Genomic DNA, 19,808 nt, shown 5'->3' on the forward strand with positions numbered 1-19,808 from the left:
GTTTTATCAACACAAACTTCATGAAAGACATTTGAAGGGTGGTTTGGTATGTAAATTGGAATTGAAATCGAAAACCCCTAAAACCCTAATTGGTTCCTTCTAACAAAGAATTTCAATCAAACCTTTATGGGGTCAAGACTTCAAGTCAGTCCCAGTAGATTCAAACACTTCCAAATATATTAGAATAAAAGAAATTTTAAAAGAGAACAAAGGATAAAAATACATTTTTTTTTCCTAAAAGGAAACACAATGGAATTAGAGCAGACTTCTCCCGATACTATACCCTAGTATAATGTATACATGACAAGCACTGCAGCAAATTTATCATGTTCTCTCTGTATTTTACAGCTTTTTGTCAATAGCTAAAAATTTTAATTCAACACAAATAGAAGTAATTCTCCTGTAACAGCTGTGGTCGCTATGATTCCTCAGTAATATGCTTTGCGCGGGTTATTCTACAAAGATGAAAACGGACAACATGAGCTACAATATTAACAAAAATAATCTTCGACACAGTAATACTATAATAAAAGACATTGTTAAAAGGAAATGGATAAATGAAGTGTCGCCAGAACATAAGAGAGGGCTATACCAGGGGATTTGGTCTGTGACGATATCCCAGCATCATGCGCTTCTTGTACTGCTCGTATATATCATCTTCAGGAGTCACCTCACCAGGTTGCTGGGCACCAACACCTAGATGGTCTTTCTTTACATTACCTGCTGAAATAGGATCAGCAATGCCTTTCCTTGAACTGCCCAGGCCCTCACCTGCAAAATAAAAATCAAGGTAAGAACACTAATTACCAAATTATTTAATAGTTTTCTGTTGGTAAACCAAGTCCAAAACCAATCGTCAGGTATCTACAACAGCAAGACAGCTTTTAAGGAAAATAACAGTCGGTTAGGATCTTGTTAGATTCGTCTCTATTACTTAGAGGCATAGGGCGCACCTTTCACAAGGAGAGAGTGTCTACTTTACAAATCCAAATAGGTTTTATCCCAAAACCATACGGCGATAAGAAGAGTAACCCCTGAGTCTTATAAAGATCAACTATCTCATCTTTTAACAATGTGGGACACATGGTTGGAAAGGCTATACATCAACATTTCCCCTCACATATAAGGTATAAGGTCCATTTATTTCCGTAATTCCGTCACATGTGATGCTTCATGGGCCACTAGCTGCCCAGGATTTATAATTCAAGAAAACTCTACTACTACTGGAAAAAAGTCCAACTTTTGAATAACATGCACGAATGTTAGTTATGCTTCAGCAACAAAATGCACAGAAAAAAGACGTTCAGCATAAGTGAAATTACGACATGCATATGACCATATAAGCTTCAAGCTGGTCAGCACAACAGATGAATCATGTCCAGACAATAAATACCACTCAGAGTGAATTCAAGTGTAAGGCAAAAGCTCTGGAATGGTCCAGATGTACACTGACTCGCCCATAACCACTAACCAGTCACTTTAATTTGGCCATATGAGACATTCCATTTCAAATCAATACATTAATCAAATTATGTAAATCAATACATTAATCAAATTATATACAATATAAATGTAAGCAAAATAATCCTCAGGACTTCATATTGCAAGTGAGAGTAGAAAACACACCTTCTTTCCATCCCATTTTTGACAAAAGCTTATGCCCAACATTATCTGCTTGAATTTTTGCCTTGTCAGCAGCCTCCTTGGCTGCTTTTTGTGCAGCTGCATCATTACATTTAGCCAAAAATCCCTCTAGCTCTTCTGGTGGTATGTAGTCTCCCATGTGATGCCCTCTCTTTCCAGCAGCTGCCATGGCAAATTCAAAGGTAAGCAACAGAATTTAACTGAACCTGTTGGAAGTGTTGCTGCTATTGATTCTTCAAATCCTCGATTTCATTGCAGGTTCTAACATGCATCCTAAAATTGCTTAAGCCTAACATATCACAGAAACAATTTTGCAAGTTTCCACACCCCAAACCAGGCTGAAGCTAGAAAGGAGGGAGAGATTTCAAGCATCAAACTATCAAAGTGAAACTTAAGATTAAGAACAGCCCCACCCACAAAAACAAGTATTGAAGCTACCATAAGCAAGTCTAGAAAAACACCAATATGATCATCGTTGAGACTTGAGATTGAGGCTATTTCAAAAAAATTTAAAAAAAAAAAAAAAACCCAAAAATAATTTCTAGAAGATTAGTGAAAGAAAAAAGTAGTAATCAGACTAATTTTCTAAACCCATATATATATTATATTTTTTTTGGTTAAAAATCCATATTATATTTACTCCCTCTATTTTATTTTATTCATTTTTTGGGAAGGGAGGGGAGGATCTGTCCACTTACTTAAGGTAAGTGGGTGTAAGAAAAGTTGGATATATAGGGCGGAGTATAGAAAGTATGTAAAAATAATAAAATATGTAGTATATATTAAAAATAAATATTTAAATAAAAAATAAAAAAGGCGAATGCTTATTTTCTTCAAGACAGCCAAAAATTTACCTTGAACTTGAAGGGAAGCTGGAGGAGGCATCTCATCTCGTGATTGTTTAGGTGGTCTTTTCTTCTCTTCAGCTGCTGCTTTCTTCATGTAATACTCCATCATAGCTATAGGATCTGATCCAGAAAATGATGAGCTTGATTCCCCTGCATAATAGAATCTTATAAATACTATAATCCTCAACCAAGAAGAAGCAGAAATGAAGAATTCATAGACATAAGCAAATTGCATTCATTCCATGTATAAAAATTCACACATCAGGATACAGCAGAAGACAAGGCACATAACAATGCCAATTTCTAACACTGAGAAAAATCATATCATAGGAATTGCTAGGATACAAGCCCTTGTACATCCTAGGACCCTTCACTAGTTGCATGCTTCAAGAAACAAGGAAGAAAAATCAGCACTATCAGCAAATTGATGGAAGATAGGCCAACAGAGTTTGATCAATACATCCATAAAAAGACATTACTTAACGGGAATATTAATTGGCACTAAAAAAACCACAACACAAGAAAAAGGCATGATGATTAGAAAAATTAAATGCCACAAAAAGGAGGGTATATTGGAAAGATAAATTCCAGAAAAAGCATCACAGAAAGGCTAGTATATCATGTAGCTCCATGTAAAGTAGTTTGCTATTGCTTGATATTGCAACGAACCAAGGAGTTGGCATGCCACGTAGGCTGATCACATATACAAGGAGGGGAAGAATGAACCAAACAGCAGTAGCACATCACAGCCCACCAAATTACCACACATAGGACAGGGGAGTTGTTGGGATCCTCTGTCAGCTTTGTACATATAAAAAGGGGAGAAGGGGCAATGGGATAGGTAGCTAATTTCTTGTGTAATTCAGTAATCCTTGAAGTTTGTGACCTAAAGTCACAGCCCTAGAGACTGGTGGCCTGAAGTCTAAGAGCCATTTTTGCTTGAATGAAACCCATCCCTTCTTCCTCAGTTTTCTTGTGTCTTTAAAGTTTGCATCTTTATTGATTGCTGTCTTATTTTCCGGTGAGTAAGAATCCAGTTCATTACAGATATAAAGTAAATTTCCACAATTGGAGACAATATACTGCAATAATCATTCAAACTTTCTATAAAGACATAGTAAACATAGAGAAAAACATGATGGACCAAGTATTTTCTCACCGCTTCTTGCAGATGTAGCCTCAAATGAACTGGCTTCATTTACGTCATACAAAGCAGAAGCAGGTGTATGATAATTTAACTGCGGATTACTTTCCATTCGAGGAACAATGCTTGCTGAAGCAGTCTTATCACCTGTAGATGCAATTTTCATGGGATAAATACTAGCTCCATGGAGAATTCAAAATCTTCTCATAATTACAAATAATGCAACATCATGGCAAAAAACCTTCCATAGGTAGTGAACAAAGAAATGATTTGGTCATTAAATTAGCAAAGAAAAACAAAATATTTTTTTTTACTGGATGTTACAGCCAGGAAAGCTGGGAGAAAAAAAAAAAAAAAAAAAAAAAAAAAAAAAAAAAAAAAAAACCCACCTATTTCAATATAATAGAGAAGCTTAGATAAGAATGTAACATAAATCTACAGTGACCCCATGGAGCATTTTAATTTTATATCCAAGTCCAAAATTCCACACAATAGTGGCAATCACACATACCCAACATTAAATTAAAGCATACCTATCATCAAATGTCTAAGAATGAAATTCTTCAATGTAATATAAGGTTCTCAAATTCATCTCCTTCAGTTATGAGTTCTTCAAGGTGTAGTTCAAACAATAAAGAGAAAAAGAATAGCAGGTGTGTGACAATAAAAGTAGAAGTACTAAAAGCTTTCACAATAGTCAATGAGAAGATTAGAGGAAAAGCATACTACGCACATGCCACCTTATAACCTACACTGAAATTGTAGAGGATATTTATTTTAAATATTGTAAATATAAAGTAAATAGGACACTACAGGGATGTGAAAATTGGACCCACATCACGATCCCTCTCCCCAGCAAAACCACAAGCATTCGTTATGAAATCATACCTAATCTTATCCAGGAAAACTAGATTTAAAAAATAAAAAAAAATCATATTCAAGTTAGTGCTGCTTTGCATGACTAAGCTTTCCCTTCAAAATATATCATACCCTATCCCTCCATCAGGCCAACCCACCAAACAGCCTGAAGAACTAGCTTCCATATTTTCAGTATGCACTTCTCTTTCCAACTCCTCTTCTAGACTACCAGATCATACTTCGAGTTACTCTGTTGACTAAGCTTATTCCAAACAAATATACTCAAGTGCCCCAAAGAAAGTACTGAAAGTTCCAAAGTCAGACTAACATAAGAGCATAGGCTGAAGAAAACATCTATGCAACACAGACAGAAATGGAGTACTGGAGCCTATTATTCCCTCACCAAACTGTGCAGCTCACATTCACATATCACTAGTTAAGGTAAAGGCCTTCAAGTTCATAACAGTACAGAACGATCATAGGAAATTAGGTACAGATGACTAGATGAAAACTAAAATGAAAACAATAGTAATTTATCCTACTTGATCAGAAAGAGAAATGTTATGTTTCCAATTCCAAATAGTATTTAGTTTAAACACTCAACAAAACATTCTAGGATGATGTTAATTATCCAAAAAAAAGAATTGGGAACCAACCACTATGTGTAGTCTGTAATTCCTTGCTCAGAGCTAGTGCTTTCTCCTCTTCCTGAATACGATACTCATAGTACTTGAATTCAGTACAGGCTTCATCAAAGAGAAATCTGAAGAACAAACATGATTAGGGATGGTATGAGCCAGACAACCAATAACTCACATATCTCAATGCAGGAAAGTATACACAGCTTCCCATAAAAGATCTAAATCCAGCAAAAGAAACTAACATTCGGAAATTAGACATCAACAGGCCCCATAATGCAAATCAAGAAAGCAAAAATCTTAACAAGTTATGCAAAACATCAAAAATAAATCAAAGGCCTAAAAATATCCTTCCTAATGTATAAAGGTAACTATATTATCCTTTATAAAACTTCTCTTATAATTACCACTTAATGTACACTAAAAATTATAACAGGTTAGAAGTTACCCTTCAGAAGCTAAAAAGTTACTAAAAATGGCCGATGAAAAGTAAATTCCAGGTGTACCTAAAAGTGGCTTATAGTTATATTGCCATACTGATTATAGAAAAAATCCAATATAAAATATTTAAGCACCCAGGAGGCAAATTATAGCTAATATAGTGGTAATAGCTTTTATTTAATAAGATTACTCATGAATCACGATCCTTCTCCTTTTAAAAAAATACCAATATGCATACATAACATGTACACATACCCGTAATGCCTTAAAACATAAATGTTACTATGGCAAGATAAATGTCTCAAAAATTGTGTTTACATCTACTAAAATTAATATTGTACCTGATTTTACAATATCATCCATTACCCAAGGAGAACAGCCCAGATTTAATACTTATTTTGAGAGGAGTGTGCAATCAACTGCCTAGGTCCACTACACATAAATGGGCCCAGTGTAGCATAACTTTCTAGTGTCTAAGATGGGAAACAGTAAGAAAGACTACACTCAAGAAGGGTTCCCTTAAGTTCGTTATATTAAAGACTTGAATGGCTTGAGTGGCTTCAACCAGATAGGAGTTGACAGACTACGTACCTAAAAGGAGTATTTCCGGGATTTTTCTGACGAGTGATATCCTCAATTTGCCTTCCTTTCTTAGCCACAAAACTTGCTAGCCTGTCTGCAGCTTTCTTCACTGCAGGATCACTTGGGGAAGGAGGTGCTGCATGTCACTTAAAGAACTGATTAATACCAAGGGCATGAACAACGCAATGCAAATTACTCTTGTAGCAGGCCTGCCACATTTCCAAATCGTTCATTGAACATCTCTTTCCCCATGGTTGAAAGAGACATAAGAGGTAAGCTGCATTCATGAGACAACACACTTGATAATGAATAGTCCTATGTATTGGCTATACAAACAGAGAAGCTTGTCCACGACTTCCTTAGGAACAACACATCAAAAAAAAAGGGGGGAAAAGTCATAGACCTGAAAGCAATATTAAAGTTGGAAAAAATGGTTGAAACAATATATTTATCTGAATGCACCCTCTCAATTCCTATACCTTCCACCAGTCATGTTAAAGCATGAAAACCTTTGAACTTCTAAGTTAAATTAGTTCCCAAAACAAAACATGGCGAACCTTACGTCACCTCTTCTTTCAAACCAATAATAGATAAGTATTTATTTGGTAACAATACATAGATGTTAACTAACTCTTGTACAACCTGAACCCTATGAGGAAAACCACAAAAATATTGAAAAAAATCTCAACTGGACAGTACTATAATATAATGTTTTTAATGGATGAGAACTATTACCATCAAGGACAAACATTCCCCAAGGTATTATGTGCATATATAATAGTACATAGACAACTTGCCAGAAATTATTGGTTCTCCTTTAATGCCAACTGCTGATTATATGTCATGCCAACTACAGAAGATTAAAAGAATGCCCATGCAGCAATGCAAACAATATAAGGAACTACACTTACTTGGCATGTAAGGGTCGATAAAGCCATAAGAGTAAATACTAGCAAAGACACACATAAACATCACATACAGAAATGAAAAATAATATAGAAGAAAGGCACCCACTTATTGAATCAAGTATAAACTAAAATTGAGATATGTGTATACAGACAGGCATTACCAACATCAAATTTTCTGGATGACACAACAGAAGCTTCTGATTGACCCAATTTCTGCCGTTTTGCATAAACTCCATCTGATCCATTATCTGTCCCAGCATCATCTTCATCATCATCTTCACTTAACTTTACAGAAGGAACCACAAGTTTTGATTTTTGTTTCAAGCTAAACGCAAGCTTGCCACCTGAAGCAGCTGAAGTAGTTTTCCTCTGATTATTATGCTTAGTTTCCGATCCAATTTTAATACTACCGGTATTTGGAGTTGAGTCCCTAGGTAAATTTGTTTTTGGTCCACGGTCCTCAACTACAGCACCCTTTTCCTTGTCTTGATGAAGCTGTTTAAACTTCTCCATAAATGAGCCATCATTAACAAATAAGGTAGGAGGCACACCTTTATCCATTAGAAAACCCACTTCCTCTTGATCTGATAAAAGGACTACAACCATTCGTTAAGTTCACTCAGCTCAATCAACACTTAAGCCGATTCAGGGATATATACTTAGAAATGTACAGAGAGCATCAATTTTTAACTAAATAAAATAAATTTGTGCTACTACGATTTGCCTGTCATTCTGTCAATAACCAAACAAGCCGATTCAAGAACATTCATATCAAAATAAAAATATATCGCCCTTCTCACTTCCTCAATAAAAATATAACCATGTAATCATAAAGATTACAAAAAGCAGCCAAAGTCGGGGCAAAAGCTTAAACAGTCAGCCAAACACAATCATGATTATAAAGTAGTACCAAGTATATACGAACAAATCAATTGCTTTTATAATCATCAATCCTTTGATCTTTTCAATGAAACCATTATTTCATTAAGATAACTACTTCCCAGAACATAATTGTTCGCAAATCTCACCACACAAGATTGAAAGCACGAAATGGGCAAAAATAAAATTAAAAAACAATCCAAAAACTTGAATTACTAATAAAAATCAATCAATCAATTATTGCTAAAAAAGACAAAACCCTAGAATTAAACTCCCCCCCCCCCCAACAAAAACGAAAAGTAAAATCAAATACATAATCAAACAATAAGGAATAACATCAAATCGATCCAAAAATAATGATTCAATTGAGCTGTTTGAAGAATTGAATCGCAAAATAAAAAGTGGTTCGATTTTAGCCCCAATCTTAACCGCCGTGATATGAAGAATTCATCGTCAAAATCGAAAATTGAAGCGAATTTAAATCTGATTAGAATCGAAAAGAAATACCTAATTGTTTGATAAGGGGATGATCGCCAAAATTGCAGGTAGCGAGCGATTAGAGAGCAGGACTCCGAGAGGGAGAATGAATGAGGATCAGTGAAATCCAAGGTGGGTCGTTTTTATTTTTCTTTGCTGTTAGAATACGGAGTAATGGAGTATAAAAAGTACTCTCTCCGTAATAAAAAATTATAAAAAAGAAAAATAGTTGAAAGAATTAGAGGAGAGTAAATATGAAATTAATAAAATATAATTTATATTGGGTCAATTAGTTGAGAGAAATTAATTAAATATTGTAAAAGCTTTTTAAATAAGGAAATGGAGCAAGTATTTAAAAACAGCCGGAAATATAAAGTGGAGCAAGTATTTAAGGAGGGAGTAATAGAGTATAAAAATACAAAGTGAAAAATATACGTAGTATTCGGTAGTTAAGTTTAATTAACAAGAAATATAGGAAAAAATTGACACTAGCCGTCCCGATTATGATCGGTGTTAAAAGGTTTTACATATCGATTTACTCATGGTGGTCCAAAATTTAGGAGATTCATTTTCAAAATGGTGTCTTACATATTTTTTACTGAATGGCTAAACGCCCTGTTTGTTGGACTGTTTTAAGAGGAACCTCCGAAGTTGAAACTGCTATGAGCTTGGACCTTTTAAAGAAGAATGTCCATAATTAAGACTGGTAGCGTCAATTTTTCCAAAATATAACAAGTATTATTTAAATTGGGTCTCATTAGAACTGACTCGATTTATATTTTCCTAATCAATCTTTTTAAAAAAATTTCAATCACACTACTATTAAATATATTTTATAATTGTGCGTAGCAAACATGTACAACTTGTTAAACAACTAAAAAGCAAAGGAAGTAATATCATTTTGCATTTGCTTTTGGAGCTATTAAAACGTTGCCCAAATTTTGCGTACATAATGCCCACATCTATTAACTATTACTAAAATAAAACATTGCTGACATCATTAACTCTCAAATTATCCTACGTGACATTCTCACATTAAAAATATTCCCTCCAATTTAATTTCTCTCTTAAATTATAGTTTCACATACCTAATTTGTTTGATCTATGATTGTGGTTTCAATTTTATTTACTTTCCTTAAATGTAAATCATTTATAAATTCTAATTTTCATATACAATAATGTGATGCAACTGAACATACATTAGAACATTACAAGATATATTAATTCTAACCGTGCATCGTACGGGAATAACCTAGTTTTATATTAAAAGGAAAAACCTACCCTCACATATACTACTCCATTATTTTCACCCCTTTAAATCACTGAAAACAATCTTACTCCTCCCAAAAAAACCACCACTAGCTTGTTTGCATATTGGTGGTCTTTAGAGTTATACTAGAATACTCGTAGACTCGTAGTGGAAGCAAGGTGAACAAATACCTTAGCTTAAAAAAAAAAAAAAATCTTAACAGAATCTTGTTATTATTCAACAGCAACCAGATGAAATTAAATAACGTTAACAAGTCCAATGAAGGGAGGAAGCTCGCTAAAGTCTAATGAAAACAAAACTTATACTGATTACTCATAGAATCACCGCATCAACGCCTCCTCGAATTTGCTTGGCAAGCAGCTCCGCCTGTCCTCTCGCATAAGGTATTTTATCAATGTATTCAATGTCATACCATTTATGTATATTCGTCATTGACCAAGGACAATGAGGGTCACAAATAATCTTGTTAAGCATGGTGCATTTTTGATGCATATCCAAGGCATCAATATTATCATTTTATTATTTTTATTTATTTTTATTGAGTCGTCTATTAATCGTGAGGTTGAGTGGCGTCAATCCTAAAGTTACGCGTGATTAATCGAATTAGAGTTGGAGTAGAATTAGGGGCCATTTGGTTGGGGGTATTCAACAAAGGGAATGGGAATCGGCGGAAATCATTCCCTTTGTTGTTGTTTGTTAGGCCACTTTTCCAATCCCCTTTACCCCCTTCATTCCCTCAAATCCCTCTAAGTTCATTTCCCACCCCCCTAGCCTTTTCCATTCCCTTTCCTTAGCCAGCATTACACCACTGTGCCTACACTGCCACCACCCTTCTACCCTACCCCCACCGCTCAACCACCACCCAGCCACCTCACCGCTTTTCCCCCTGCCATCGTCGTCCCTTCTCCGCCACTCGCTGACCTCCGGTAAGCTCACACTTCACTCGAAAATCTTCCCCAACCCCTCGTCGGAACTCACTGCCCGTGTTTGCACCTCCCTCACCCCTTGCCGGAGGTTGTCACACCTCCCCCATCCCTCAAAAATCACCCAACAACACCGGAAATGCCAACTCTTACCCAGAAACCCCACCCAGCCCCTCCTCCGATCACCCATCCGGCCACCTTCCTTGTTCTTGAAACCCCAATTCGAAACCTAGAGAAAGCCCTAACCCAGAAATGAGAGATGAAGATCCATGGAAACCAATTTGGGCTAGATGATTTAGGGTTTGCGAAAACGAATCTCAGGGACTCACAAATCGATTTCAGGGAAAACGATTGAAGAACGAAATTTTCAGGGAGAACGAATCGAAGAACGATTTTCAGATGAATTTAGGGGGAACGAAATTTCAAGGACTAAGAAAATCGATTGAAGAACGACATTTGTGTGTGGTGGTGTTGGTGGTGGTGCTATATTTTTAAAACTAACAACACACTACATGGAATGGTTTTTCATTCCATTCTCTTTCATTCCCTTTGTTCATTCCATTCTGATTCCCCTGCGCGAACCAAACGGCCCCTTAGTAGTTTGATAAGATATTATTTTTTAATATTATTAAAAGATAAATTTTGTTATTAAGGATTAGAATTTAGTATTTATATTTTATATATTTTATTTTATCTTTTAGTTATCCTAACGGCATGTGATGTTTGCCTCTAAATTTCTTTATTTTCATTAATGAAGGCAGAGAAGTTTTGAATTATAATTGATCAATTCGTATGAATTGTTTTAGCAAGAGAATTGTATATGATATTTTGCTGAGAAAGCTACCAATTTAGTTGTTATTTAGTCTTGGTTAGATTAAATAGCTTCATATCCCCGAATTTCCTTAAGTGCCCATAAAAATACGCATCAATTTTCGGTGAGACAAAATGCAAGGTCAGCAAGACGTGCACTTCCATCGAATCCAACAAGCTCCAACACCTTAAGTTGGTTATGTTGTTGCATTGCGTGATTAATCGGAACATCCCTTCGAGCTGCCATTGGCACTGCTTGTCGTCTACAAGGCCACAACTGCAAAACCAGCTTAAATTTGTAAGTATAATTTTAGGGAATTTAAATAAAAAGTGTGCATTAACGAGACCATAACCGTACCTCCAACTTGAAGGTGTGCAACAAGGAGCATGCCTCATTGAAAGAGGTCAAATCGAGAAAGTTGTCTTCAGCAGGGGAATTTGAATATGCACCTGGAGTAATACAACTTATTTCCTGTAAACAAAATTAGAAGACAAACACAAAGATAGTTAAGTTCAATTGTTGCAATATACAAGAAGGATGAAATAATAATGAGAGGCCGTTTGGTTGGGGGTATTCAACAAAGGGAATGGGAATCGACGGGAATCATTCCCTTTTTTGTTGTTTGTTAGGCCATTTTTCCAATCCCCTTTACCCCCTTCATTCCCTCAAATCCCTCTAAGTTCATTCCCCACCCCCCTAGCCTTTTCCATTCCCTTTCCTTAGCGAGAATTACACCACCGTGCCTACACCAGCCACCACCCTTCTACCCTACCCCCACCGCTCAACCACCACCCAGCCACCTCACCGCTTTTCCCCCGGCCATAGCCGTCCCTTTTCCGCCTCTCGCCGACCTCTGGTAAGCTTGCACCACACTCGAAAATATTCCCCAACCCCTCGTCGGAACTCACTGCCCCTGTTTGCACCTCCCTCACCCCCTTGCCGGAGGTTGTCACACCTCCCCCGTCCTTCAAAAACCTTCCCCGACCACTCGTCGGCCATCGGCGCTGTTTCGATTGAGCAAAGTTCGAATAGAAGAAAAACGAGAATTTGTTGGATTTCTTAATTGGGTTTTTCTGGGATTTGGAGGGTATTGATGATGAATAGTTGACGGCAATGGCTGGTTCAGAGGAGAGGGAAGGGTGAAATGGATTAGGGGAAGGTTTTCCGGGGAGGGGGAGATATTTTCGGGGGAGGAGAGGTGCGACGGGCTCCAGGGGATTCCGACAAGGTGATGGCTAGGCGGTGGGGTGGCTGGAGAAGTGAAGGAAAAAGGCGTGTGTGGTGGTGTTGGTGGTGGCGCTGTGGTGAGGGTGATTCCCTTTATATTTTTAAAACAAACAACACACTATACATGGAATGGTTTTTCATTTCATTCTCTTTCATTCCCTTTGTTCATTCCATTCCGATTCCATTGCGCGAACCAAACGGCCCCTGAAAGTAAAATAATTATTAATTAAAGCAAGTAACCCGATTCCAATGAATTGAGAGGTGATTGCAATATGAAACTCCAAAGATGAAATTAACAAGTGATGGAACACTAGTATACTTCACTTCAATGTTCTTCCATCTCGGGAAAAATATAAAAGTAGTAAGTTTCGGAGCAAGTATTTCCAAAGATTCAATGGGTTTGCAATAATGTAACTCCAAGTGTTTCAACTTGAGGGAGGAAATTACAAGTCTTTGATGTGGAGGACTATTATGAAGAGGAGTAAATGTAGACATATTGGAGTAAAACGAGCACGACCTCACTTTGAGGCGCTCAAGGTTGAGACAATAGGCTAGAACATTTTCAATCCACAACTAATTCTTGCTAGTGAAGGGATCTGAGGGTAGTAAGATGATCATTATAAACTGGGTGAATAAGGAGAAAATCCCGACGGATTATGTATTTAGTTCCAAAATGATTATTGCCATAAAAATTTGATAAGTTCAACTCTAAGTCACGAACCTTTTTGTTCAAGGCAAATTTTATCCAATTATCAATTTGAGCAACATATGATCCATAGAGGGACAGTTAATAAATCTGTCTACATGATTATTGATATCTATTCTCTTCGACAAGAATAAATCTGGGTCGAAATTCAAATAAGTTAGGTGAGTCCAAACAAACCTCCACCTTTTCGAAAGAAGGCTACTTCTTCAATTCCTGCTGTTTTCATATCCGCAAAAGATAACAAGTGAACCAAAATGTCATCTGGTAAATTGCTAATTCGATCCACTTTCTTACTCTTTTGGCCGCCTTCACTAACATTGTTTATTCTCTGTCAACAAAATAAAAACCTTAAAATCCATTCAAATGTAACTTATATTAAGAGCTACACAACAAAGAAATATACTTTCTCCATGTTTTTTTTAAAGGAAATTCAATACAGAATAGCAAAACTAAATATAAAGGACATATACATGTTGATGGGATATAACTATGCTAATTTATTCTAGAATAAACACATAACGCACACCAGTTAATAAACACATCAAAGACATCATCTTATATCCGTCACATATAACAACATTTTATATGGCATCAATTAATACAGATAAAAAAAATAATTAAAAAAAAAAGGTGATGACTCAAGTAAATTTAGGGCATTTGTGTGTGAACAAAAACAAGAGGTAAATAAAGCAAAAAGATGATTAATATGAAAAAGGGTGCAATTTAAAATTAGAGAAAGTAATTGTTGGTTTTAACGACTTCTATTATACTTCGTAGTTCGTATATGGCATAATATACATGAGAATGATTCGGATGCTTGCACAAAACTACGACGCTAGCACTAGTGTACATAAAAAATTTCAAATAAAATTAATTTAAATTCTATCAAATTAATAGATAAATAAATAAATAAATAATAAGTAAAGATCGAACGCTCACTATTCTCTTAGGGTTGCAGCTGCATCTGCTTCTTTGCCTCTTTTCAACGGTGAAGAAGGAGGTGATGAGGTTAAATATATAACTTCAACAATATGATCAACAAGTTGGGTTAGTGTCGGATTATCAAAGGTTTTGGCTAGCACATCCCATAGTTCATAAGTAGTTTTGGCTTGCGAAACAAGAGGAAAGAGACTAGATGATATGGTACCAATAAGTGCACCAAAAATTATCTTGGTGAAACCAAGTATGATAAGCAGGGTTTGGAAGTGTGGTGTCTTTGGCTATGGCGATGGTTCTAGCGAGATGTGAAAGAAGATAATTCCTTGAATATTATGAGCCTATCAATAGGCAATATATACATTGTAATCAACGTATACTAAGAGTAAAGTATGACCCAACTTCCTACAATTAGGGGAAGATAATATACAATCATATACAATGAGCATAATTAACTAATATACACTAATAGAATATATTGATGCTTATCAATATATTCTAACACCCGTAGTCTAAGCAGGAGACGATTGAACGCTAAGACTGTCCCTAAAATCCTCAAAAAATACTAAAGGAAGACCCTTAGTAAAAATATCTGCAATCTGATGTCAGGAGGGAACATGTAGCACTCGAACCTGTCCACGAGCAACCTTTTCGCGAACAAAATGTATATCCATATCTAGATGTTTAGTGCGTTTATGTTGAATTGGATTCCCGACAAGATAAATCGCACTAACATTATCACAATACACCAATGTAGCCTTTTTGATAGGACAATGAAGCTCCAAGAGTAGATTTCGCAACCAACAAGATTCAAAAACCACATTGGCCACCCCTCGATACTCAGCCACTACACTAGATATTGACAAGGTTGGTTGGCGTTTGGCTGACCACGAGACCAAATTATCACCAAGAAACACACAATACCCAGAAGTAGACCTTCTGGAATCTGGACGTCCACCCCAATCTGCATCTGTATATGAAATCAGAGTAGAAATAGAAGAAGGATAAAGATGAAGTCCATGATCCAGAATACCCTGCATGTAGCGCAGAATGCACTTGAGAGCGTGCATATGCTCAACTTTCGGATCATGCATGAATAGGCATACTTGTTGCACGGCATATGTAATGTCAGATCTTGTGAATATGAAATACGACTGAAAGAGCCCCAGCCAGGCTCCGATAGAGTGAAGGGTCCTCGAAAGAAGCGTCAGAAGAGGCACTAAGTTTCGGCTTTGTGTCAACTGGGGTCAGTGATGGCTTACATGAAGACATACCGGCTCGATCAATAATCTATGTGGCATATTTCTTCAGTGATAAAAATATACCACCTGCATGACGTGTGACAGCTATCCCCAAAAAATAGTTGAGCACACCTAAGTCCTTCATAGCAAACTTGGAGCTAAGAAGGGTAATGATAGACTTACGAAGCTCATCGGATGAGGCAGTCAAAATAATATCATCCACATATAATAAAATATAATCCATAGATGTACCTTTCCGAAAAACAAAGAGTGAATTATCGGACTTAGACTGAGAAAACCCAAGAGTATGAACATAATCAGCAAATCTCCTGTACCAAGCTTGTGGAGCTTGTTTCAGTCCGTAAAGTGATTTCCTCAACAAACACACATGATTGGGTTTTTCAGGATCCCAGAACCCCATAGGTTGATGCATGTAGACGGTCTCCTTAAGTTCACCATGTAAGAAAGCATTGTTGACGTCAAGTTGATGAATTTGCCAAGCTTTAGATAAAGACAGGCTAAGAACTGTGCGGATAGTATCTGGTTTGACCACCGGGCTATAAGTGTCACCACAATCCACTCCAACCTGTTGAGTTTTTCCATCACCTATAAGACGAGCTTTATGCCTCTCAAAAGAATCATCAAACTTTTCTTTATGAGCAAAAATCCACATAGACCGAATTAAATTAACATCAGGAGGACGGGGCACCAACTCCCACGTCTTATTTTTAATAAGAGCATCATACTCATCATCCATGGCCTTTTTCCAATTTGGATCACGAAAGCCGACACGGGGTTACGGGGTAGTGAGGATTTTGAAACCTTAGAGAGAAAAGAATATTTTGTGTTAGGCTTGAATATCCCATTTTGACTACGAGTAACTACCCGAGAAGGTAAGACTGGATTGATATGAGGAGTAGGAAGGGGGGGTTGGGCTCGAATGGGAAGGTGGCCCAGTAGGCTGTGTGCTAGAAGGAGGAGAGGAGCATGATGTTGCTGGGCTCAGTTAGAGTAAAGGCTCAGCAGGCTGTGTAGTGGAAGGTTGAGCTTGTGAGAACTGCTCACCGTCTAGGCCGGCAAAAGAGGGAGGGGAGATAGGCTCAAGAATTGGGCCTGTAGGTTGGACGGTATGGGCAGGCGAGTTTGAGGAAAAAAAAAATAGTGGAGCATGTATGGAGACAAACCATCATCTAGGAAATCATATGTGTGTTTTTTAGGGGTATGTAATTTAGAAAAAGGAAATGTATTCTCATCAAAAATTACATGTCGGCATATAATAATCTTTCTAGATGATAAATCATAGCACTTATATCCCCTATGATTAGATGGATAACCCAAAAACACACTAGGAGTAGAGCGGGGTTGGAGTTTGTTGATAGTAGTGGAAGGAAATAGGGGATAACACAAACACCCAAAAACCCAAAGATGAGAATAGGTTGGAGTTCAATGATATATAATTTGAAGAGGAGATTGATAGTCTAGCCCTTTATGTGGATAAGACAATCTAAAGGAAAGACCATGCTTTTTACAGAATTCCGAAAATGGCCCATTATCAAATTCTCTACCATTATCACATTGTATGTTCTTTATTTCCCGTTCAAACTAAGTACGGATGAAAGTTCTTAACTTTAATATAGTGGAATAGGCATCGGATTTATTTGACACAGGAAATGTCAACAAAAATTTAGAAAAATCATCCAACAACAATATATAATATCCATGACCAGATGAACTCAAAACAGGAGAAGTAAAAAGATCAGTGTGAATAATATCGAAAGGCATAATAGTATTAGAATTTGAAGATTGAAACGACAACTTGATATGTTTTCCAAGAGGACATGAATGACAAAAACCAGAATTTCTAGAATTTTTACATTTAATAAATTTATTCTTCCTAAGAGAACTTAAAACATTATCTCCCGGGTGACCCAACCGAGCATGCCATAAAGAAGGAGCTATAACAGCATAAGTGGATGGAGAAGAGACATGTGGCTTGGTGATGGGATAGAGCTCGCCCCGACTCTCACATCTCATTAGTCACCTCCCCGTCTGAAAATCCTTCACAGAAAACCCAAATGGATCAAATTCAATAGAGACAGAATTATCAGTTGTAAACTTCCTAACTGACACAAAGGTTTTTGATGAGTTGTGGAGCATGGAGGACATTTTTAAGATTTAAGGGAGGATGTGGAGATTTTAATTGAGTATGACCATAGCCAAGAATTGGAATTGACTGACCATTACCAACAGTTATGCCATGTTTATTGCTCAAATTAAAATAAGACGTGAGATTACCTTGTCCGGAGGTCATGTGAGACGTTGCACCGGTGTCCATGTACTAGTTCGGATCTGGAGGGGTAATGCCGAGAGTGTGCATTGCAGCTTCTATGTCAGTTGGGGTATGTCCATTGGCAGAATAGGATTGTTGAGGTCTGGGCCCATGAATCCCTTGTTGCTGGCGCTGACCCTGCTGAAAATTAGGCCTAGCCCATGAGCCAATGGGAAAAGGACAAGGTGGTATAGCCTACTGCATCCATGGCCAAGGCCACTGCTGTCCTGGTGCCCAGTGATTCGGTGCCTGCTGCTGACCACCAGAGCCACCTGAGCGGTTGTTGCCGCCACCACTTTTGCCTCCACCGCCGGATCTGCTACTAGATCCTCCTTTGCCACCGCCACGGCCACCAGACGAGTGGCGATTCTTTCTCGAATTTCCTCTCGGTTCTGAGATCGTTTACCACCCGAATTGGTGCGTTGTGAAGAAGGTTGATCTGATACCTTTGACGAATCATCAGGCTCACAGGCCACCATAGCAGAATTGGTGGTTTGTGCCGCCTTTTTAAGTCCGACCTCCTCTAAAACGAGCATAGACCGTGCTTGGTAAAATTGAGGCAGGGGATCACTCTGTCGAATGAGCGTGGAAACCCCTTTGTAAGTCTCAGTGAGGCCCGTCACTAATTGGAGAACCAGTCGACTGTTGTCCACCAGGGAGCCGACATTCTTGAGTTGGTCCGACAACGTTTTGAGATGTTGACAATAAGCGGAGACGTTGGGAAAATTCTCCATTTCTGTGTGAGTTAAATCATACTCAAGGGTTACGGCTCGGGAATGTTTGATGTCTGGAAATATGTCACGCAACCCATTCCAAGCTTCCATAGTCGTAGTGTCGAGTTCAAGAATTATGTTTAACAAATCATTAGAAATAGTGGCATAAATCCACTGTAGAACTGTAGCGTCGAGGGTCGACCAGAGTTCCATTTCTTCCTCGGTCGTAGGAGGCTTCTCCTTGCCTTTCGTCGGAGGAATGATATGATCTAGTACTCTATGAGACTTTGCGTGAATTTTGAAGAGTTCCGCCCATGTTGCATAGTGAACGTTCTCCATCTCAAGAGTGAAGGGAACAAGGCTCTTAATGTTATGGACTGCAAGAGCAGGGTGAAAGGTTGATTTTGACTCACCCATGAAGAAGAAAGAAGAGAAGAGAAAGGAGTAGAGGCAACAAGAATGGCGCTAGAGTGCGGAAGAGAAAGGTCAAGAGCTTTCCCTGGAAACTGATACCACGAAAGAAGATAATTCCTAAGAATATTATGAGCCTATCAATAGGCAATATATACACTATAATCAACGTATACTAAGGCTATAAAGTAGGACCTAACTTCCTACAATTAAGGGAAGATAATATACAATCATATACAATGAGCATAATTAACTAATATACACTAACAGAATATATTGATGCTTATCAATATATTCTAACAAGATGTTTGTCGTATAAGCCGTAGCCAATGAGCACGGCTTCGACTTGAGTCTTCCATGAATGATAGTTGCTCGATGTCAGCGTGATCGAGTTAGGGATTGAAACCTTGATAAGAGGTTTTGAGGGCTCATTCATGTTTGGGATTAGAATGGGGTTGTTATCGTCGTCGTTGGAAATAGTCATGGATTATTGATTGTAGAAAACTAACTAACCCTAACTCCCTAAGATATATACGTTAAGCACTCGATTTTTTTTTTCTTTTTAACCATCTTTTTTTTGTTAACCATCTAAAACATAAGTATATAGGATCTAAAAGATAAGCACTCTGTTTGTTTGTTTTTTTTTTTTAAATGTAGTCATGTTTTTATGTGGTCAAAATAATGTCTTCTTTTAAAAAAAAAAAAATCCACAAATGGAAACTAATCAATAAGACTTGTGTAAGGCAGACTTACATTAATTTTAATGTAAGACGGTCAATTTAAGGGTAACTTTGACAATTTTTATGGTAACTTTAAGCTTGT

At 37.3% G+C, this 19,808-nt stretch overlaps 1 protein-coding gene across 3 annotated transcripts; it reads right to left on the reverse strand.

Annotated features, from left to right (window-relative positions):
- Positions 1-157: 157 nt before the first annotated feature.
- Positions 158-8,597, reverse strand: LOC110729908 (SURP and G-patch domain-containing protein 1-like protein). Of its 3 annotated transcripts, none has more exons than XM_021909699.1 (9): positions 8,450-8,597; positions 7,225-7,659; positions 6,165-6,291; positions 5,151-5,257; positions 3,652-3,783; positions 2,499-2,642; positions 1,627-1,806; positions 593-771; positions 429-455 (listed from the first exon to the last, which is right to left on the reverse strand). In XM_021909699.1, exons 2-9 carry the CDS (start codon positions 7,622-7,624, stop codon positions 429-431), a joined length of 1,296 nt encoding a protein of 431 aa, XP_021765391.1. In that variant the 5' UTR covers positions 7,625-7,659; positions 8,450-8,597. The 3 variants fall into 3 exon arrangements, with proteins under 3 accessions (XP_021765390.1, XP_021765391.1, XP_021765392.1); XM_021909700.1 differs by having other exon boundaries at positions 7,225-7,647; positions 8,450-8,594; XM_021909698.1 differs by lacking the exon at positions 8,450-8,597 and having other exon boundaries at positions 158-455; positions 7,225-7,624.
- Between the last annotated feature and the right edge of the window lie 11,211 nt (positions 8,598-19,808).

This window comes from Chenopodium quinoa, unplaced genomic scaffold (assembly GCF_001683475.1).
Source record: "Chenopodium quinoa cultivar QQ74 unplaced genomic scaffold, ASM168347v1, whole genome shotgun sequence".
Lineage (NCBI taxonomy): Eukaryota > Viridiplantae > Streptophyta > Magnoliopsida > Caryophyllales > Amaranthaceae > Chenopodium > Chenopodium quinoa.